General features: G+C 62.3%; 7 protein-coding genes across 7 annotated transcripts in view; 4 read left to right on the top strand and 3 right to left on the bottom strand.

Moving 5' to 3' along the window:
- F751_0556 (hypothetical protein) overlaps positions 1-1,416 on the top strand; it is a gene marked incomplete at both ends in the record, with an annotated part of 3,518 nt that extends 2,102 nt beyond the window's left edge. The window contains 5 exons of the mRNA XM_011400123.1: positions 50-195; positions 374-409; positions 527-677; positions 1,046-1,130; positions 1,326-1,416. Of these exons, the coding sequence (XP_011398425.1) occupies positions 50-195; positions 374-409; positions 527-677; positions 1,046-1,130; positions 1,326-1,416 (509 nt within the window). The remainder of the gene's footprint in view (positions 1-49; positions 196-373; positions 410-526; positions 678-1,045; positions 1,131-1,325) is intronic.
- A 420-nt stretch (positions 1,417-1,836) lies between these two features.
- F751_0557 (hypothetical protein) lies at positions 1,837-4,589 on the bottom strand (the record flags this gene model as incomplete). Its single annotated transcript, XM_011400124.1, has 7 exons — positions 1,837-2,168; positions 2,402-2,472; positions 2,593-2,728; positions 2,875-3,102; positions 3,227-3,447; positions 3,553-3,812; positions 4,530-4,589. The coding sequence occupies 7 exons, from the start codon at positions 4,587-4,589 to the stop codon at positions 1,837-1,839; spliced, it is 1,308 nt and encodes a 435-aa protein (XP_011398426.1).
- A 2,353-nt stretch (positions 4,590-6,942) lies between these two features.
- F751_0558 (hypothetical protein) lies at positions 6,943-9,467 on the top strand (the record flags this gene model as incomplete). The annotated part of the gene is made up of 7 exons (XM_011400125.1): positions 6,943-7,013; positions 7,185-7,383; positions 7,662-7,772; positions 8,344-8,456; positions 8,577-8,757; positions 8,997-9,083; positions 9,225-9,467. 7 exons carry the CDS (start codon positions 6,943-6,945, stop codon positions 9,465-9,467), a joined length of 1,005 nt encoding a protein of 334 aa, XP_011398427.1.
- Positions 9,468-11,220: 1,753 nt separating this feature from the next.
- On the bottom strand, positions 11,221-13,939 carry F751_0559 (RCC2-like protein; the record flags this gene model as incomplete). The annotated part of the gene is made up of 8 exons (XM_011400126.1): positions 11,221-11,466; positions 11,659-11,764; positions 11,984-12,423; positions 12,622-12,662; positions 12,882-12,993; positions 13,136-13,242; positions 13,460-13,682; positions 13,790-13,939. The coding sequence occupies 8 exons, from the start codon at positions 13,937-13,939 to the stop codon at positions 11,221-11,223; spliced, it is 1,425 nt and encodes a 474-aa protein (XP_011398428.1).
- Positions 13,940-14,668: 729 nt separating this feature from the next.
- F751_0560 (DNA topoisomerase 3-alpha) lies at positions 14,669-20,125 on the top strand (the record flags this gene model as incomplete). The annotated part of the gene is made up of 17 exons (XM_011400127.1): positions 14,669-14,760; positions 14,859-14,931; positions 15,179-15,286; positions 15,451-15,463; positions 15,784-16,033; positions 16,306-16,480; positions 16,673-16,747; positions 16,966-17,082; positions 17,290-17,383; positions 17,591-17,699; positions 17,900-18,023; positions 18,144-18,224; positions 18,374-18,481; positions 18,715-18,906; positions 19,071-19,321; positions 19,522-19,775; positions 20,007-20,125. 17 exons carry the CDS (start codon positions 14,669-14,671, stop codon positions 20,123-20,125), a joined length of 2,235 nt encoding a protein of 744 aa, XP_011398429.1.
- A 350-nt stretch (positions 20,126-20,475) lies between these two features.
- Positions 20,476-21,307, bottom strand: part of F751_0561 (Putative mitochondrial carrier protein PET8) — a gene marked incomplete at both ends in the record, with an annotated part of 2,105 nt that continues 1,273 nt past the window's right edge. The window contains one exon of the mRNA XM_011400128.1: positions 20,476-21,287. Coding sequence (XP_011398430.1) covers positions 20,476-21,287 — 812 coding nt within the window. The remainder of the gene's footprint in view (positions 21,288-21,307) is intronic.
- On the top strand, positions 20,573-20,833 carry F751_0562 (hypothetical protein; the record flags this gene model as incomplete). The annotated part of the gene is made up of 1 exon (XM_011400129.1): positions 20,573-20,833. The coding sequence occupies one exon, from the start codon at positions 20,573-20,575 to the stop codon at positions 20,831-20,833; it is 261 nt and encodes an 86-aa protein (XP_011398431.1).

Raw genomic sequence — 21,307 nt, forward strand, 5'->3', positions numbered from 1 at the left:
ATCCTGGCTCCCCCCCCCCCCACCACCCCCACCACCACCACCCACGCAGAGTACCTCACGCTGATCGAGCAGCAGCGCGGGCGGCCCAGCACGTGGGAGGAGGGGGAGGAGGCGGGCAACGGCGCCAGGCGCGGCCACAGCCGGCAGCCGTCGCTGCCGCTGACCGAGGAGGAGACCAAGGAGCGGGCCCAGGGGGTGAGCCGGGGCACGGGGGGGTGGGGTGGGTCTGGGAGGGGGCGCTGCATGCATGCAGAACCGATCAGATGCCCCGGTCGTGGGGCCGGGCGGGCGTGGCATCCCCTGGGGACGCCCCGGTGCCACACAAACTCTCAATCGTCACACTCCCTCCACCTCGCCGCCACGCCCCTCACAGACCATCGCAGCGGTGCTGGAGCAGGCGCGGTCCAGGGTGGTGGACCTGAAGCACGCCGCGGCGGCCGCCACCGCGGCAGCGGCCCCGCACCCCGTGGCGGTGGAGGTGGCCGTGCCAGTCGCCCCGGCCGAGCCCCGGGCGATGCCCAAAAAGGCGCCGCGCGCGGAGCCGGCGCACCCCGAGCCGGAGCGTGCGGCGCCCGAGCCGGAGTCTGCGTTCGAGCTGCCGGCGGCCGTGGCGGCCAGGGCGCGCTGCGAGACGGCGGCCGCCGAGGCCGACCGCGCCGCGGAGGCGGAGCGACAGCGTGCCGCGCGCGCCGAGGCCGAGAAGAAGAAGGCGCGGCGCGCTGAGAAGGCCAAGCGCGGCGCGGAGCGCGCCCGCGCCGCCGCCGCCGCAGCGGAGATGAGCGCCGCCGCCGCCGCAACCGTGGCAAGCGCCGCCGCCGCCGCGGCGGCTCCTGCTCCCGCCCTCGCCGAGGAGGGTGCCGCGGCAGGCGGGGAGGGGGGCGTGACGTATGAGGCCGCCCAGGGAGCGACGGCGGTCGCCGGCGAGGCCGAGGCAGGCCCGGGCGCGGCGGAGGCCCCCGCGCCGGCCCCGGCTGCGCCGGCCGGCGCGCGCCGCAAGGCCAACCCCGCCATCCTGGCGACCAACGCGCCCCTGTCCGTGGCCAAGGTGCGTGCGTGCCTGGGTGTGGGCGGTGGGCGTGGCGCTTGGGCTTGCAGGGCCTCGTCCGGTGGTGGATCGGCGCCGCGGCCCGGTGAGGAGCAGCGCGCCCTGCTGCCCAGCCAGCAGATTTGGACCCCCTAGCACGACGCCCACTGCTTCTCTTCCTTCCACCCCCCTCGTCCCACTCGAACCAGTCGCGCCCCTCCCCTCCGCAGGCCATGGTGGCCAAGCCCGCCGCGCGGCGCCCCGCGGCCGCGCGGAAGTCGCTGGTCAAGACGCTGCGCAGCTTCTACCGCGAGAACGAGATGGCGATGGTGCTGGCCCTCATCGGCCTCATCGTCGCGGCGGTGGCGTACATGAGCCTCACCGCCGCCTGAACCCCCGCCCTGGCCCGCACGGTGCGGGCGCAGGCGTGGGGTCTGTGCAACGGGTGGCACGGCGGCCACGCTGGCCTGCGTGCCGGCGGGCGTAGGGCCCCTTCCTTCTTGAAAAGACAACTGATTGAACCTTTGTGCCGCTCTCTCTCGTGTTTGTGACGCTGATGTTGCAGGCCCGGGCCTTCTCATTGATGTGAGAGAGCGAGCGGATCCAACGCTTGATGACAAGAGTGAGGATGGTGTTTCTGCCTCAGATTGCTGTGAGCTGGGGGGGATCCCACGACCACACCGGGTGCTACCAGTCTGTTGCGGTAAGCTTGGGGGAGTACACAGTTGAGTTCAAAGAATGGAGTGACCATGGCAGGCAGGAGCGAGTACATTTCAGAGTATACACAAGTGTCAGGTGCGACCAAGGCCATGCTATGCCAGTGTGGTAGGGAAAACAGTCTTGCCCATGCTGGTCGGTGCATCATGCATGGGTGCAAGACAGGTGCCGGGGCCGGGCCCCAGAAGGCTGGCGCTCAGCCCTGTCCACTTTGCACGACGCCTTAGCTTGACCAGACAGAAGATAATCACGGTGATGACCTGCAGGACGAGGGCCCAGGCGAGGAAGTCCATGCCTGGCAATGTGTGGATCTCCAGGTTGGCCCCCGAGTACAGCCCAGAGCAATGGTCGCGCGGGCCAACATCATTCCAGCCCTGGCTGGCATTGACGCCGCCAAACGTGATGTAGCCTGGCATCTCCTCCAGACCTGGCATGGCGGCAGGGAGGGGTGTGTGGGAAAAGGGGGCAAGGGGCCGCGGCGAGATGTTTGTGAGTCAGACTGGACTGCAAGCAGCATGCCGTGGATTGCAATGTGGGAGACTGCATCGCTGGCAACTGTTCCAGACGATGCCTGCGGGGCTCTCTTCTCAACAGACATCGAGTGGCAAGACAGCATCATTCCTCGGCTGTGAAGCCCAACATCGAACTCAGGAACCTCACCCTTCTTGAACCAGGGCTCGTCGTGCAGTCCATACTTGCGTTTTACCGCATCATCCTCGTCCCACTCCGACCTGGGAGTGGAGCGGGGACGCAGAGTCGATCGCTGCTCCCCAACGAGTACAACATGCAGAGCCGTGCAGCCAACCCCAGGCGCAGCCCGGCATGGAATGACCCCAGGTGGCCCGGCGCACCATCCGTGGGGGTGGGTGAGGGAGTAGATGGCGGTCTTCTCGCTCTGGTGAGCAGGGTGGATCATGCAGGCTGCATCCACCACCCCGATCCTGTCCCTCGGGTAGTCGAGGAGGAGGGGCCACACAAAGTCCAGCGCTGGGCGAGAGGGGCGATGGGCGGGTGTGTGTCAGGTAGCAGAGGGTCCAGAGAGGGTGGCGACGGCCAGTGCTGCGCTGCCAGGGAGGCACAGCTTTCCATCTGCGCCACCTTGTCATTCTCCCCACACCACACCACCCCCTCACCGTAGCCTGTGGCGGTGTTTTCATCCAGGTTGGGGAGCAGGACAGAGGTGACCGTCGGCATGTCAAAGATGGGTGCCATGAGTTCCACAAATGCCGTGTACCGCAGCACCTTCTCTGGGTCCTGGTACACCTGGGTCCAGAAGGTGTAGCTGTCTGGGTGCCGGCAGACAGAGGGCTGGCTGAGGGCCAGCCGATACTGGCTGGCGACATCGAACGCGACGTTGATGGCTGGGACGGGGGGCAGGGGTGGATTGCGGTGAGTCAGTCGTGGCTCGCCGAGTCCCGCACAGCAGTCGGCAGGCCGGCAGGGGCTGGTGATCGCAAGCCCAGCCCAGCCCGGCAGCCGTGGCACCTCGCGTGGACATGATGAGGTCGTCGTCCGCGACCATGATGTGGGTGTAGCGGTCGGTGACCCGCGGCCACACAGAGGTCTGGGAAACCTGGCGCAGCAGCTGCCAGGAGAAGCCATGGCGGCGATAGACTGCCACGCACTCGGGACAGGACCACTCTGGGTCGTTGCCGACGTAGAGGGCGAGGATGTCGAAGGACCGGTGCTTCTTATCGTCCAGCCACCTACATGTGGAGGGTTTGGCATGTGCAGAGAAAACATTGTCTTGGGCATTGTAGGGTTTCACGGTACAATGACCAGCCCCGTGTCCCCTGTCCCCCTTCACTCACGTGATCTTATGCTGAGAGTTGTCAGTGATGGCTGCAATGATGAGGTAGGGGCGGTAGCAGTCGAAGCCGTTCCATTCAAGGGTCACCACTGTGGGAGCTGGTGCAGGATCCGATGCCTCCGGTGTCGCGCCCTCGCTGGACTTAGATTCGGCACCGTGACTGGCCTCGCTGGGGCTGTCCTCGCCTGGATCAGTGGCTCCATCTTCGCTGTGGGTGCTGCTGCTATCCTCCGCGAGCAGGCTGGCAGTGTCCTTAATGGGCTGGTCGGCAGTCTCCTCGGTATCAGCTCAGGGTGTGCTGTCCCCAGTATGAGCCAGAGTCATACTGCAGAGGAGAATCACCACCCACACGAGGCCCTGTTTTCTGCAATGGAAATGAGACACTTCATAAATGTTGGCTCGTCTGGCATGCCGAGGGGAAGCTCGGGTGAAGTAGGGGTTCCCATGTGCGCACCTGCGGTGTGCTCCGTGGGGCCAGTTCAACCGCATTGTGAGCCTGCCAGATAGGCTGTCGACCTAAATTATGGATCAAGAGGATGCGGCCAAGTGTCAGTGACAAGGGGCATTTCTTGCTGCATGGCACGATGGACTCGATTATGCCCCTATATAGCACTGAGGTGCACACCTGCAGAAGCTGGTGCTTGTGGAGGCGAGGCCTGAGCGGGGGACGCCGACTGCAATATTTGACGACAGAAGAAGATTATTTAATGGTGTTCAGATTGGTGCTCTTGGTGACGAGCTTCATTTTCCTGGCGTCGAGCTGGAGGGCGGAGTTGGGGGCATGTTCAAGCTGTCGAGAGTTGACCCTGGGAATCTCGTGTGAGCCATGCGCGAAGCATCATGGTACTGCGATGGCCATTAGGCCTACGTCTGGGAGTCCTGGGCAAAAGAGCGACTCCGAATCGGCGCATGGAAAAATTGCGTGAATTTTGAAGCCCCTGTGTGAGCTGCAACTTGCAGTAAGCACGGCGCTCATACCCAGGAAAGAGGGGGATCAGACCCAGTTATCACGGGCAGGCATCCGTACGTATAGAACATAGTCAGATATGGTCTAGGACTCCTGATAAGAGGCCTTCATCCAGCAGAATATAGTACACACAAGCCGCTTGGGTGTTGGTATGGATGGAAGAGGGCTTTGCTCTTATGAGTTAAGGAACTCCTCCGATGGAAGGAATATGCCCAGAGCCAGCTGGCCGCGGACGAACCCTTGAAATCTTCCCCACCATTGATTTTGAAAAGCAGATCACCATAAATCATAATCAAATGCCTTATCTAGAGTGGATGTGTAGCACGACAGCTTGTCGCGCGTAAGTTTATGTCTTAACCTAGGGCCGGTGCTGCCAGGCCCGTGCCATTGCGACCATACACGGAGCGAGTCTTCGCCCTCCCGACCACCCCCCGTCAACAAAAGGTCGAGTCGCCATGACTGGCCACCTAGGAACGGTACGAGTGCTAGTTTTGCGCTTGTAATCTCCCAAAAATGATGTCCGCGCGAAGAGGGCGTTCGTCTACAGGCCCTAGGGGGAAAATGCGCCCTGGGTCGCAGGCCCATATCTGCAGGATACTTCGTTCTGCTCGGTTACTGCATATGTCCTTGTTCCAGATTACCCCAGTTGAGTGAACGAGGTGGTTGAGAAATTACACGGAACCTGCCAGTCTCTGAGCGACGGGCAAGCTCTCGTCGTTCGCATTCCAAAGACGAAGAGTCACCTGCCCCAACATTCGATCAAGGCCGACAGGCATGATTTCCAATCTTCAAACGATGTTTCATCATCACTTTAACCAGCAGATGGTTTTTGAGGTGAGGGCTGAGCTGGCGTGGAATCGTTTAGTGGCAAAGAAAACTTCTGCGGGTGTGGCTTAACACCCTCGGACAAGCTGCTAGCGCGCAGTGTGCGGTATCGCCAGGTCCAAGAGGGCCATCATCACAGTCGCCGATGTGGGGACACATCACCCTCCCCCAATAAATCAGCCCGCTGGCGCTTTCCGTGTGTAAAAATATCGCGTCGAGCCCCGTGTACTTCTTCCGTAAATGGGTTTCCTTGGATGGGTCCAGTCACACTCGACCTGATCAGCGCTGCAAGGATACCATAGTGTGCATGAACCTACTAGCGATCACGGGGTGGACGAAGGTTTTGACTACTTCATTATGCTGTCTTCAGGGGCAGCACGCAAGGGTTTTGCCCCATGGTACGGATCCATGCACGTGCTGTGATGAAGCTGGTCCCTCACGTGCGCGCGTTGGATAATCGGGAGTAGAGGAACGTCGACGATCTCGACCCCTGCCAGAATCATCTGATCACGCTCATGATGAAACTAATGCTTTAAAAATCATCGGAGACGAAGACCGGGACGACGAGGCAGCGGTCGACGAGCACCCATTGATCGATTCGTCCCCGGGCGAGTAATCAGACTGGGCGGAAACCCCTCCAAAACTAGCTTGGCGCATCCCTTGCGACGAATTTTATCCAGATGGCCACTTTTTGTTGACTGAGGAAGGTGCTGCTGTGGGAAGAGCGAACGTGAGAGATGCTGCTTTCGGAATCTGGAAACCAGGCGTGAGTCAGGTTCGCGTACTTCTGGAATCGACCCTGCTGACCTTCTCCGGGAGAAGTGAAGGCACATCTTGTAGTATCCTAACCAAATTGGCGTGAAGAGCTTACACTTCAGCATTGGCGAAGCAACAAGGGGTTCGCGTTTCGATAGACATGCCGCAGATCATATGCGAGGGACTCCTCGTCGGTTCCCCAGCTTCTGCCGGTCTCAAACAGGACCTGGCTCCGGGGATGACCATCCGACGGGATAAGAATAGCCTTCAGGCGTTCTCAGAAGGCAGAACCTGAGCGAATTCCTGGCGATTTGCATCAAGCCAAGACAGTTTTCGTTTGCAGCTCGGCTACCAGTATGAGAGCTCATACTGGTGCCATCGACCTTCGAGCTCATAATGGAGTAGAATATCTCACTGGCCCCTAAATTAACTCAGAACCTCGAGTGACGGTCGTCTCCAATGGCACGCTACCTTCATGCCGCACGCAAGTGCCTCGTCTCGTACAGACCCGTGGCCATTCTGACGGTCACGATTGTCGTCATGGTGCTGGCCATCCACAACGAAGGTCGGTCTACCCAGCAGGTCTTATAAATTTTTCAGAGCGTATACATTTTCGCCAGGGCATTGGCGTCATTCATCGGGCGTCCTCTGGCCTGGGAGGGGCCAGGCAGACGCCGTGGCACGACACAGATATGAGCCCGAGAAGCCACACCTTGACCACCGAGCATGGTTCCGGTGTACACGTCAACTTCAATCTGATACTCACCCTACCTTACAGACTGCTTCAGCGTCGCGCAGACTGGACTCGGCTCTTCACGTGCGAGCCTCTCCGGTCCCCGTACCATGCTCCCTCCCGGTCTCCCCTACCCGCCATCCGGTCAATTCAAGGGGATAAGGGCTCACCTGCTCTCACGGTGAGGAAGGCATGGGTGGGTCTTTGCAGCTGATTTGATGCCTTGCCATCGCATTCTCCACGGCTCCAAACCTTTTCAGTGAACCTCTGCCGATGCTGGACCAAACAACCGTAGCTGGTTTTGCAGCTGCATAGCTGCGAGACGCCCCACACCCTGCCCCTTCTCCGGCAGGGATCTGGTGGAACTGCATGCCAGCAGCAACCACCTGGTCGTCACCTGGTCCGACTGGGACAACCGCGACTTTGTGAGGAATTGGGTGTACCATCTACACAAGGCGGGCTGCTCTGCCCTGCTGGTGGGGGCCACAGACACTCAGCTCCTGGAGTGGCTCTTTGAGGCTGGCATCCCAGCCTTCTTAATCGAGCAAAAGGTGCTGAGAGTGGTATCTCAGCAAGGGGCAAAAGGGAGGGGGAGGGTGCTTCAGCTGACTCTTTGAAGAGGAGTTTACAGTGCCCATGAGGGACAAACATGTTGGCCATGCTGGTGGCTCCATTGTCCCTGAGCCGGGCAGAGTGATGTTGCATCAAGCTCGTGAGTGTCCAACAGGTTGAAGCTGTGCACCCTATGCGTGTGCACGTGCCAATCTGCAGCCATGTGGATCCCCACCAGCTCCAGCCTCATCTCCGCTTATCCTGCTCATCCTGGCAGAGTCCCGCCAGAGTGTCACTCCTGCGGGCCTTTTCTGAGCTGGGGACAAACGTCATTCTGAGCGATGTGGACGCGGTCTGGCTGCGAGACCCCATTCCGTTCATGCAGATGGTGAGGCATTGTGGGCGAGGGAGCGGCAGGGCTCAATCCTTCCTATCATTCATGGGAGCAAATACGGGAGGGATGATGTGAGACCTTATGTGGGCCAGGCACCCTCCAAGTCCTCCTAATTTGGCAAACTCCATATGGGTTGGCTATGCCTCGAAGTTTGAAGCCTGTACTTCACACTGTACCCTCAGCTTCCACTGAGCCTGTCCTAAACTGCTGTGGTGCAGTACCCGGATGCCGACATCTTGGCATCTAGTGATGCCATGGAGCATGGCAGTCCCTCGGAGAAGCTGGAGAGCTCTACCAACCTCGAGGGACCCGCCAGCCTTGCCGTCCTTTTCATGAGGCCTTCTGCTCGTAAATTCATCATGGTTAGGATTGGGGGTTGAGAGGGTGTTTGATCCAGATGATGAGCATGCTGTCATCAGCTTGCTGTGCAAGGAGGTGGACATGGCCTAGGAGCAAGTGGATATCCTGAGGGTCCCTGTTTGTGTCTCCGTCTGATGGAGTGGAGGCCATTCACGAGCACCTTGCCATCTCGTCAAGTGACTGTTCCCTTCCCACACGGTGACAGGAGTGGGAGTCTGCCATCCCTTCTGATGGGAGATCCGGGGAGCGGGCGGCCTTCAACGACCTCTTCCACCGTGAGCTTGTGCAGCTGACCCGGCGCAACGACAACCTGGCCAGGTGGGCGGCGGGGTGCAGCCCCTGGGCTGGTTGCGGGGAGCTGAGCCTCGACGCATGTCACCCGCTACGTCGCAAGAGCGCCCAGCGTGCCTCTCAAACTACTGCCCCCCCTTTCGGCAGTGTATTCCGAGGGACGCTGCTGGGAGGCATCCTCTCCACCTCTGCCTTTTGTTCGGGCCAGGCCTACAGGGCAGGCCTGCAACAAAGGATCCATGTCAGACCATTCGTCGTGCACACCCCACACCCGGGGCCCGGCGAGGCTGCGGAAAAATTTGTGCTGAGGGAGCTGGGCCTGTGGCGGGTGAGGCGAGGCTGCGGGACATGGTTCACACCTGTGCATGGGATGGTTTTACGGCTGCAGCAGCACACCCTGAGCCCCAGCGAATCGAGCGAGCCGACTCTCACTGACTGTGTGCTCTGGAAAGCCTTGGCCCCCATTCGCAAGGGGCTGGTCCGGGAGGACATAGAGCTGCGACTGTGCCACACCGCCGAAGAGCATCCAACATTCACCGCTGCCTGGCCCCTCGCCCTGCTGAACAGGACCTGCCCGAGCACTGGACTCATCCGGCAGGGTTCCTGACCTATGACAACAAGCTCCCAGCTACACTGTGGGAGTCGGCCCCAAGGGTGAGATGCTGCTGCGCAGAGGGCGGGACCTGCAGACGAAGTCAACCGTGCAGTCGATGCCGTGGACCTCACACTTGAAGCAGCACTGCAGCCATTCCAAGACGTCCTACCACGGTTCCCTCTTCTGCTCCTCCTTCTCAGGGCGCTCTGGGCGAGCTCGCCGCCCCTCTGCATGCCGAATCCATGGTGGTCAACCATCAGCTGATCCAGTACCGCAACGCATTCATAGCAGCAAGGGTGCTGGGGGGGCACTCCGTCGTACAGCCCCCAGTGTGGCTTCGTGGAGATCTTGCCGCCAGGCCCAAGGGGGGGCTAGCGGGCACAGTGGCCTCGGCGCCCTCCGCCCACATCCCAGTGGATGCCATCATCGATTTGGAAGCGTGAGCTGGGTTTCAAGGACAGGACTGTCATTCCTTGCGTGCCAGAGGGTGCCAGCTCTGCCGACATGAGGGAACGGCAAGGTCCTTGTGGGAGTCTCATGCCCACCAGCATGCAAGTTGCAGTGCGCACTGGCAAGAGGGCCGCCATCACATGCCCGCAATGCCCCTCACCCCCTCCCATAGACTGGACAAGGACGCCCCGAATGGCTACCGCGAGAGCTCCTTCCTCAGGAACCCCCAAGGCTCTGGCTTGCTGGGAGATCGGCTACAGGTCTTCATCTGCCCGGTGAGTTGTGGTGCAGCGGTGCTGGGTGCGGAGCAGCTGGGCCTTCAGAAACTGGTGGCCTCAAGATTCACCTGCCTGCATGTCCGCCAAGGTGCTCATCGTGTGCCGATGCAGAGGATGCCGAGCATGCACCCTCGACGCAGGACATGGTCATGGCAGAGTGCGAGACGGGGGACGCGGTGGTCTGGCCCCTGTTTGGTGAAGTCAGGCTCAAGCCCAGGCGCACCCTGCAGCAGCTCCGCACTGCCCTCTTTGAGGCATCCAAAGGGTATCAGGTGCGAGCAAGACACACCCCAAAGGAAGGATCAACTTCATGATTTGAACAGCCAGTTCTCTGAAGCAGTGATGCATGTTCCTCCCTCAACTTTCAAACTGGCGGATGACCGTCAACGGATCACAGTGCAGATCCTCTCAGCCATCATGTCCTCGTGCTGCCACAACAACATGCAGGACAGATGCCTCAACCCCAGACTGTTGCTTTGTGCAGGTGATAGAGTTCAAGGGCAACATTGCCGATGCCATGATCCTGAGCAAGGAGGAGGTGCAGCGATACAGCAGGTGGATGGCGGGCTGGTTGTCCCACCCTCCCAGTAAATTGCACCAGGAAGAAACCAGGTACAGGGGCTGGGTTGGTTCCGAGGGTGGAATCAGTGCCTGCCTTAGATTCAGGGTCCCCACCACGGATTGCCCAGTCCCTCTTCACCTGTCGGCCGCAGGTATGACCTGTTCTGGGACTATCCTGGAGCTGCCCCGCAGTCAACCCGCATGCAGACTATGAACAGGAAGGTGGACTTGGGATCTGGCACCCTGTCAGCTCCAAAGCAGGAAGCCACTCAATGGTGGCAAGGGCTGACCCACTCATGAGACCAGCGCAAACCGAGCTTGCATTGTACCATCCTTTCATGAGATTTATTCACCATTGTTTGAGTTACATGTACTTGCCGGCCTGTTGGGATATTGCCTGACTGATGACTGTACCGCCCTGGAATGCCAAGGACCAATCTGACGAGGCATGTGTATCGGGTGGGCTGTGGTAGATTTCTGCAAGGTGGCTTGGGCCGAGGAGTGACAGATCCCTTCCATCTGCATGTCACCTCGGCCTGGAGTGTGGTTGGTGGTGAGGCTGCACTACGACTCGTGACAGAGTTCCTGGTGTGATCTGATCCGCGTGACAACTCGACCCTCACGCCACTGGTCTGGAGGTCTTTGCAAAGCATCCGGGGGCAAAGATTGTGGTCTGGGCGTGAACCCGCAGGTGGGTTTTGTCGGGGCAGACAGCACCATACCAAAATCCTTGAGCTGCCATTAAAGGTCTGCAGGGGTCTGGCCCACATGGTGCACGCAAGCTGAGGAGCTCCTTGGCGGCTGAGGTGTCACCCCTGTCCCATCGGCCTGTCGCGCCCAGTTGGCCTTGAGCACGGCCTGGTCACGCGAGGGCTGGAGCCGAGTCCATGTTCCGACGGCCACCTCCTCACTTCCGCTTGCGTGCACCGGCGCTGGCCGCGCCCGCCGCCTTGCGCTTGCCCGCCGGCGCGGCTGCCGCCTTGCCGCTCTTGGAGGTGGTGCCATTGGCGGGCGCCGCCGCGTCCTCTGCGGCCACGTCCCATACCGGCAGCTCGCCCACCTTGGGGTGGTCCGGATCCACGAGGAAGAGGCTGTGCCCGAAGCCCATGGCCACCTGCGAGAGGGTGTCCTCCGGGCCTGCCTTGGCCATGCGCTGGGGGATGAGGTGGCGCGGTGCGCAAGCCCCCACGAGCTCGTCCGCTGCGGCGGCGTGCATCGCCCCGGCTCGCGCCTCCAGGGCCCATGGGGTCCCAACTCTGGACGACGGACGTGCAGGGCAGGCCTGCATGCTGGCCCGCCCCGACTTCATGGCCTCCCACCCCCATCGTGGCCCCCCGCACCGCACCTGGTAGGTGTTGACTCCCTCAAGCGAGGGGCACTTGTCCGGGTTGGCAGAGCTCTTCTTGCCCCCGGGACCGTACCCCAACTCGCAGTACCCGTTTGAGTGACCCCTGCACCGGGATGGGAGACCGTCCTCCTCTGGAGGCTGCTGCTCTCGAGCGCACTGCCTTCACAGCGACTCACCGGGTGCAGGCGGCAGCGAGACGGTGCGGCACGGTGTGGGTTTCTGGCATAGTATCCCCCCCCAAGGCAACCCCCTTCCCCCAAGACTCCCACTCTCCCTCCATCGGCCCCGCATCGAGTGTCGTCCGACCCCGAAGCCTCCTCACCAGGTGATAGTGGACTTCTCTGCGCCGTAGGTGGCCGCCACGGCAAAGGTGGTGGAGCCACAGGCCAGACTCCGGATGTCCCACCCCGCCAGCTCCAGGTAGGGGGTGGGGTACATGAGGTTGTCTCCAGACACCTTGAGCTTGCCCCAAGCAAAGAGCTGGCCGCCCACGATGGAGCAGAAGGACGAGGTCTGGCCTGCCGCCACGATGGCGTCGGGGGGGACCACCAGCCGCCCCGTCAGTGTCTCCACCAGCCGCGGCTTGTACTCGTCCTGCTGCACCCGGTGCCCCAGACGGCCGTAGCCGCCAAAGCCCCAAGTCCACACGCCGCCGTCAGAGGCCACCGCCACCGAGTGGTTCTGGCCGCAGGCCAGCCGGGTGACCTCCTTCTCGGCCAGGGCGGTGATGAGCTTGGGCGTGTACTGGGGCTGGAACACGATCTGTGAGATGGTGTTTTGAAGGGGGACCAAGGAGGGGGGTGTTGAGAGCGCTGGGGCATTGTGGGTTGAGCATCCCTGATGGGGAGGAGCCAGGCACACAGGCCAGGGGCCATGCGACAGCAAGGATCGGCACCAGACCAGCCCAATCCCTGACCAGGGCATGTCAGATTCACGCCGCAAACCACCACAGCCATTCACCTTGACGCTGCTGTCGGCCGCATTGTAGCTTCCGTCCGTGCCTGCAATTGTACAGGAAGGTTTCCTGGTGGGCATCTCATGCTCGGACCTCCAGCCGCGACCGCAGCCTGTGGCTAGGAACCACACCATCCACGACGAAGAGTCGTTGTGCTGTGAGCATGCCCCTTCCGGCAACAGGCACCAGCGTGCGTCGCCCACACAAGCGCCCTGCCAGCGCAGTGGCCGCCCTCCCGACGTCTTCCCTACAACCCCACGCTCACCGTGCCCCAGCTGGCCGTACTGCGGCAAGCCAGCGGAGTAGAGCTTTCCCTCGGACAGCCAGACGGAGAACTCTGCACCCACACCCACAGCCGACACCTTGCCGACGACCACCTGGTTGCAAAGGAGGGAAGGAGGTCGTATTTGTTTGAGGGTGCGAATAGGGCCGGGGCGCACGGTGGCTACTCTGGCGCTGCCGGCGTGCCAGGATCCAGCCGCCACCCATGGAGCCAGTGTATGGTCGCGGCCTCCTCACCTTGACCGGGACCAGGTGCATGTCCTCGGCACCCTTTGCCAGCTTCTTGGCCGGCGCGCCGGACCCCAGCTGGCCATAGGTGTTCAGCCCAAAGCTGTACGACTCGCCTGTATTACGGGTGGTAGGAGATGGGTGCCAGGGCTGTGTCTCACCTTGTCTGATGACTCGTTGTAAGAGCACTTTGCTGCTGCAAGGCAGCCAGAGCCCACTGACACACGACAGCAAAACAGAAGGTGCATTCCTGCCGCGATACTATCCTAGACCCGAACCCCACGCCCGACTGAACGGCAGATATCCATCGTCAAAGCGCAAACCCACGCGCACCATCATCGGTGAAGATGACGGTGTGATGCCGTCCACAGCCACCTCCCACCACCTTCTTGCCCTTCAGGCCGGGCACCAGTGTGGGTACGTTGCGGGTTACGGTGTCCCCCAGCCCCAGCTGCCCCTTGTCGTTCCTTCCCCAGGTGTAACACCTGCCCTCCGTATCCGCAATGACGGAGTGGAATGCGGAAGATCCAGCCGCAATGAAGCTCACGCGGATGCCCTGCGAAGTTCGCGATGAGTAAGGAGGGGCGCCTGCTTCAGATCCAGTCCCGGTAGCAGGACCGAACGGAGCGCAGCCCCCTTCCACTCCCACACCAGCACCCGCACCTGCATCGCCTTGAACTTGTGCGGCAGCTGTAGGTTAGGGTAGATGTCCGCGCGGACATCTTTGGTGCGTCCGATGGCCCAGTAATCTGTGGCTCCGCAGACGAGCAGCTCGCCGGCCGGAGGCGTAGCCGCTTCCTCCTTCTCTGTCATTACGCTTCCGTGGGCACACGATCCAAATGGATGATTCAACGCGCAAAGGCGATGCGTTTGCTGGCTAAAAACTTGTTTGATCGATGCGAGAGTGCGACTCGTATGAACATAGCTGACGCGCGAGACTTGAAAATTTCGTATGCAGTTTAAGGGACTGGAGTCCTCAGGGTGCATGTCCTTCTAGCGTGTGGCTTTGATGCTGAGATTAAACCTCGCGATATAGCCACTGTGAGCGGTGCAATAAGCTGTTTTCTAGATGCCTCAAGGACCTTTTTCGTCCTACATACACTCCTCACCATTTGCAAGCACCTCCTGTCCCACTTAGAGATTTCACTGCAAGCGGCACTCCCTGGTCCCGATGGCGGGGTGTATCATGGGAAATCACAACAGGCATAGTAGTTGATCATAGCAATAACATTATTCATTTCCAAAGCGTGCCTGTGCTACACCGGTGGCGCAGCCTGCTGTGCATGCTGTGGGTCGGGGTTTTTGATATCGCAGATCGGAACAGATCTGTGCATGGAGCAGAGCACGAGCGTTGGGGTGTGAAGGCGGATCCCTTGTGCAATGTAATTACAAGAAGGCCAACCTCAGATGCATCGAACCGGCCTGAGCCGATCAGCTCTTTGCCGTGCACTCCATGGTTTAGACTCTCCGCACTGATGCCCCGCAGCGCATCCGGGCTTCCCCACCCTGCACACGCCTGACCATCGTCACCGGGTTCTGAGCATGAAGGTGCTTAATGTCGCTGAAAAGAACAGTGTCGCCCGTGCGGTGACGGAGATCTTGTCCCGTGGCCGGTCGCAGCAGCTGCAGTCCTGGTGAGATGCAAGAGTGGCAACGCTGTACGGGATGTCTAGCAAGCTTCACCGCGCTTTTCAACTCCCACTCACTCTCATCTCCATCGCCTCTGCCACAGCGCAACCTGGTGCAAGGTGTACTCCTTTCCCTTCCAGCTGGCCAATGAGCCGGTGGACATGGTGTTCACCTCGGTGGCGGGCCACCTTCTGCAGCTGGAGTTCACACCCCCCCATTCCTCCTGGCAAGGGTGCTCGCCCCAGGACCTATTTTCCGCCCCTGTTCAAAAACAAGTCCCAAAGGTGCCTGAATGGCTTTCAAGTGGCCGATTGCTGGGCCATTGGAGCAAATTGGGGCTGCAATCCGACACCTGAGCACTTGACACATGCGGACACTCATGATTCGTGTGCTCGACGTACCTCACCCCCTACGGCTTCCCAGGGTGAGCAGGAAAAGATCCTGCGCAATCTGCAGACCCAGGCCCGCTCCTGTCAGCAGCTGGTTCTCTGGCTAGATTGCGATAGGGAAGGGGAGAACATCGCATTTGAGGTAGGCCCACAGGCACGGCCGTCATGTAGATCATCCCACATGCCGAAGATTGCAGCATTCCCCCTCCTGTCGTTGGCTGTGCTGTCTTGACTGCTCAGCAGTGGTCCATTCAAGTCAGCAGCAAGCCCCCCCAGGTTCCCTCCTGACTCATCCCCCACTCCCAGGTCATCCAAGTATGTTTGAAGGCCAACCCACGTCTTCAAGTAAAACGCGCTCGGTTCTCGGGTGGGTGAGGGTGGTGCCCTTGAGCATTGGTACTTGCCCAGGAGTCCAGCATATTGTTTTTGATAGGGGAAGCTCTGGTGGCATGCCATCGGGTCAGTCCTAGTTCAGGTGCAAGCTTGGTCAGACAAGCACTGACTGGCCGTTTGCTGGGTGACTGGCAGCAGTGAGATGCTCGACTGTGGTGGCGGCTTCTGTGCTGCAACATCCCTCATCCCAAAGCCACACTCTCTTTGCATCTCCAGCCTTCAGATCCTCCCCCTTTCCCCTCGCAGCGCTGGTGGCCTCGGACATCATGCGAGCCGTCAACTCGCTGGGACCCCCCAACGAGCGCGACGCCATGGCCGTGGACGCCCGGCAGGAGATCGACCTGCGCATCGGCGCAGCCTTCACCCGCCTGCAGACCCTGCTCCTGCAGAACAAGTTTGACTGGAGCGGGCTCCTGCCCGCCGGCCGCGAGCGCATGCTACTCAGCTACGGGCCCTGCCAGTTTCCCACCCTGGGCCTGATCGTGCAGCGCTTGTGGTGGGTGGAGGGAGGGGGTTCAGGCGCCTGGGGTGGCAGGAGTTGCACGGGTCCTGCAGCCTGCCAGGGAGGCTGCACCTTAGTAGAGGGCATGGGCACCGGACGGTCGTTAGCACAGATGGCTAACTCAGCACTGCCATGGTTCTGCAACATGGCATGTAGGAGCGAGCGCACGGGAGGCTGGCCTGGTGGGGCTTGGCCCATGATTGATGGTCATCACACCTCCTCACCATGCTCAGCCATCAACCCAAGGCTGCACCCTCTATCCCCAGGGAGATCCGGACCCACATCCCAGAGGACTTCTGGAGCATAGAGGCGAAGGCCGCGCCCACCGGCGACCAGCCCGGCTGCACATTTGCTTGGTCGCGGGGCCGCCTTTTTGACCAGCCTGCAGCCGCCATGCTGCATGAGCTTTGCTGCGACCACCCCACGGCAACGGTCGCCGAGGTGGGCCCCTGGAACGGCAAGGCTCAGGAGCAGCGGTGCTCGGGGGAGAGAGCATAGTGCCCACCTTCACATGCGGGCCGCATGGTGCATGAGCTTGTCTCACGCTCCTGGTCATGCCAGGTGTGCATGTTTCCCTGACCGCCAAGCGCCAAAAGCAGCCAGCATGACCCTGATCCCCCCATCTCCTTGCAGGTCAAGGGCCAGCAGAAGCAGCGATGGGCGCCCACGCCCCTCAGCACCCTGGAGATGCAGAAGCGAGCCTCGCAGGTGACTGGGTTTGGCACCCGGCGCGGTTTGCAACACATGGAGTGCAGCAAACAGTCACTCAGTATCAGCAGCCATGCCCCGGCCTGCCTGCGCTGATACGACTGGCATGGTGTGGGCATGCCCCTGCAAGTGTATGCAGAGAGGCAAGAAACCCCTCGTCCAGTGTATGGCCACGCTCCCAACGATAAGCTCATTCACATGTCCCCCGGCCGCCGCAGTACCTGCGCATGCCGGGTGAGCGCATCATGCGGTATGCGGAGGAGCTGTACCAGGCCGGCGCCATCTCCTACCCCCGAACCGAGACAGACATATTTGACAAGCAGTACGACCTCAGGGTGAGGGCGCTGGGATCTGAGCGACAGGGGAGGAGGCCTCTTGGGTGCTGCTACTCAAGGGACGTGTGCCTGGTGTTGCTGTGGGATTGTTACAAGATCCAGGACCCTGGGCAGGCCGGGCCAGGCTGACCTGTGTGCTTGCATAAGGAAAGCCATGGAAACCGGGAAACTGCCTGTTCAGGAGTCATCCCCCCCTGCCCCATGCAGGCCCTCATAGGCGTCCAGGCGGGCACCCGGGTGCCTTGGGCGCCTTTTGCCCAGAAACTTGTGGAAGGCCCGCTCTTCCGGTGGCCCCGCTCAGGTCAGGCAGGGGGGTGCCAATAGCCTGGCAGTGTTGCTGAGAGGGCCAACATTGGTGAATAAGGTGCATATAAACAGGGGTCTGTGCATCACAGCTGGCCTGCAGCATTAGAAGCCCGCGCCAACCCAGCGGCGAGGGTTTGCCATCTAGCACTCGGGAGGTAATGCCACATACCCCGCTCTTGCCCCACACCCCTCACATTCCCAGGCGGCCACAATGACCAAGCCCATCCGCCCATCCACCCCACCGCCCCCTTCCAAGCCGACGGAAGTGACAAGGCGCGCCTGTACGAATTCATCTGCCGCCACTTCCTGGCGTGAGTGAGGATGGGCTGTGTGGATGGTGCGCTGTCTGTGCTGGACCAGCCACATGCCGCTTGAAGGGAAAGCTGCCCTGAGGCTCCTTTTGAAGGCTGTGTGAGTCATTGGGCAAGAGGATGACATCCCGACGCCCGTCCCATATACATTGTCTCCATTGAGATCAGAAGGCCTGTCGATGGTCAACCCTCCCCCTCAGATGCTGCTCGCTGGATGCGGAGGGGCAGTCCACCACCGTGACCATCGACATAGCTGGCGAGGGGTTCTGCGCCTCGGGGCTGGTGGTCACCGCCCGAAATTTCCTGGATGTGTACCCCTACCAGGTTGGTGGAGGTCGGGACATTTAAGAGTGCAGTGTTGCCGTGCGCTGCCTTGCACAGCGACGAGGGCGACAGGTCGCCTCACTCACTGCTTCACCTTACCTCTCACTACCATGCCGCTAGAAATGGGGCACGCCCCATGAGACTCTGCCTCAGTATGTGGAGGGCCAGACCTTTGAACCCGCATCCATCGACCTGAAACCGGTGAGTGCAATGGACCCGCGGCGAGTCATTGCGGGGGTCTTTCGACCCCAAAGTGCTGCCGCTGTGTCCTCCCAGCGCTGCAGACATAGGCAGCGTCATGACAGGCCCCAGTGAACTTCGTTCCTGGCGATATTCCTCCCAAACTCCAGGGCTGCACCCAGGCGCCGCCGCGCCTGACCGAGGCGGACCTGATCGCCAAGATGGAGCAGCACGGCATTGGTACCGATGCCACTGTGGCAGACCACATCCAGAAACAGGTGTCGTGGGGGGGGGGGGGTGGGTCGATGAGGGGCAACTTCCCTCTTTCCATCCTTGGGCTGAGGCAGCAGGGGCTGAGGGAGGGTCGCTGAAGGATGCCCCCGCAGGGGCCCTGTGTGCACCCCTCACCATGGGGTGTGGGGCCATCCAGGCAGCATGTCCCTCCGTCCTCACCCATCCGACAGCCCACTCACCGCTAATACCTCCCTCCAAACGTTTGCTCAAATTACAGCTGGAGCGGGGGTACGCGGTCAAGGACGAGGCGGGTCAGTCCCAGACCTTCTCGCCCACGCCCCTGGGCGAGGCCCTGATCTCCGCCTACAGTGCCATGGGGCTGACCAACCTCTGGCAGCCCCAGCTGCGCGGCGCCATCGAGGGGAACATCCTGGCGGTGGCCCAGGGCGCCCGCACCAAGGCGAGTCGGGTGGCGCGTAGGGGGGGGTTGGGGAATGCGTGGCACGGCGGTCGCGGCCCGGCAATCGCTCGTAGAGCTGGGTCATCAGCGCCCATGGCAGACAAGGGCCCCCCGCTGCGGCCCGAGCGCACTTCCTCACCGAAGCTCCCCGACGCACCCCCCATCCTTTGCAGGAGAGCGTGCTGGCGGAGGCCATCCTCGCTTTCCAGACCGACTTTGGGTCTGCCATGGCTCAGGCCCACGTGCTGGAGGCGGAGGTTCGCGAGGTTGTGTTTGGCAGCGTGGCGCGGGGTGCTGGTGCCGGGGCTGGAGCCAGGCGCCTGGATGCAGGGGAGCGTCAGGGGGAGCCGGGCGGCCCTGGCCTGGCCCCGGGATCCCAAGCGTTCGGTGGGTGCAGCTGCGGCGGGCAGCTGGTGCTGTCCAGGTGAGGGGTGTGCCAGGTCGGGTATCACATGCTCGGATATCGTTCCCTGGGAACCTCAGCGTCATCGAACTGCAGCTTGGGCATCTCCCGCCGTGTCCAACCGCTCCTGCATCACTCGTCCAACCACCATCCGTGCTGTTCCCCGCTCCTGCACCCGGGCTGTCCTCTGCATGCAAGCGAGCCCCCTTCCACCTGTGCAGGGACCCTGGCGGCGGCCCACCCCACATCGCATGCAGCGCCTGGCCCCTGCACCGCTTCCGGGTGGACCTTCCCCGCATTACCACCTCCGTGGGCGTCAGCGAGGAGGCCTGCGCCGCCTGCGGCGCCTCGCTGCTGGACCTGGGCTTCACGCGCGCGCTGCTGCCGCCCGGCTTCCAGCCGCGCATGCACACCTGCGTGGCCTGCGACCCCGAGTTCCAGCGCCTCATCCAGCTGGTGGGCGCGGTGCGCCGAGGTAAGTGTTATTTTTTAGATTGGTTGGGCTGGGCGTGCTGCCTGAGGGCATGGCGAAGGATGACGTTGCGTGTGGGGTTTTGGCGGGCCGGTCGGTGTACTCGCCGATTGGGTCGACTTCCGCCGCCTGAGGCCCATTGTAAAGCCAGCGGCAGTCCGCTCTCATCCCTCCCCAACCCTCTATCCTGGCCCCTTGTGTGCAGCCCCCTCCTCAGCGCCCATGCACCACCAGGGGCCAGGCCCGGCGCATCGCCAGGCACCCCGAGGGGGTGGCGCGCCGGCGGCGAGAGGCCGAGGCCGGGGCGTGCGTTCCAGCCCCGGGCGGCGCGGGAGGGGCGGCAGCTCCCATGACGTCGGGCCCAGGGTCCGCGGGAGGGGGCCCACATATGCGCGGGGCGCCGCGTCGGCCCACCCCCGGGGCGGGTTCGCCGGGCGGCGCGGCGGCGGCACACGGGCGCAGGGCGACCACGCCGGCTTCTGAAGTTTGCGCTGGCATGCTTGACCCGGCCCTGTGGGGCCCCTCGGTGTTGTATGGGTTTGTGTTTGTGAGCGCGCGGGACGAGAGCAGCAAGCGAAGCACAAGAGCCGGGAAAAGGGAGCACGGCTGAGTGGGGGCAGCAGGAGGTGGGCCCGGCAAGCATCAAGTCCTCTCCCGAACAGAAGAGGCGGTCGCAGGCCCCGCAAGCGGCCGCACCCAACGGCTACTTGGGTGCGGGGTGGGGCTCGCCGGCCAAGACCCCGGTCGCGGCCGCCTTGGGGGCGTACAGCTTCTTGGCGGCCTCCAGGACGGTGAAGAAGATGGACCCGCCCACCCCGATCCAGATGACACGCGGCTGCCAGCCGCGGAGCAGCGCGGCGGGCCCCTCGTCCCTCAGGATCTGGCGCGCGCAGTCGGCGACGCCGGCGTACTGCCCGCGTCCGCCGTCAATCATCATGCGCGTCTTGAGCACGTCCAGGGGCGTGGTGGCCAGCCCCGTCACCGCCCCGGCGATGGCCCCCGCCACCGAGTGCTCCGCAGGGTTGAGCTCTCGGCGTCCCCCCAGCACGGCGGAGGCGTAGCCCTTCTTCAGCTGCTCGTAGGTCAGGAACTCGATGGCGTCGAAGGGAAGGTCGCGGAGGAGGAAGGAGGAGTAGCCGGCAAAGACGCCGCGCCGCCCCTCTCGCGCTGCGATGGTGCGCAGCGCGCGCAGGGCATTACTGAACTCCCCCGTCTGCATGCGCGTCTTCACCACCTCGGTGGGAACGCGCACGACGCTGGAGGCCAGCCCCGCGGCCACGCCGCCCGCCAGTGGCGCCAGCCACGCGCGGTCGGCGTCGACGGCCTTCTGCACGCGCTGCTTCACCGGCTCGTACACAGCCATGAAGATGGCCGAGGCAGGGGCCACGCCTACCAGGTTGCCCACCAGGCCCGCGTACAGCCCGCGCCCGCCGCCGGCCTGCACCAGCGCGCGGAGGCCGCCACCGGAGCGCATGGCCTGCAGCCGCGTCTTGATGGTGTCCAGCGGGTACAGGGCTGCAGATTGTTGTTGTTTT

This window comes from Auxenochlorella protothecoides (assembly GCF_000733215.1).
Source record: "Auxenochlorella protothecoides strain 0710 unplaced genomic scaffold scaffold108, whole genome shotgun sequence".
NCBI lineage: Eukaryota > Viridiplantae > Chlorophyta > Trebouxiophyceae > Chlorellales > Chlorellaceae > Auxenochlorella > Auxenochlorella protothecoides.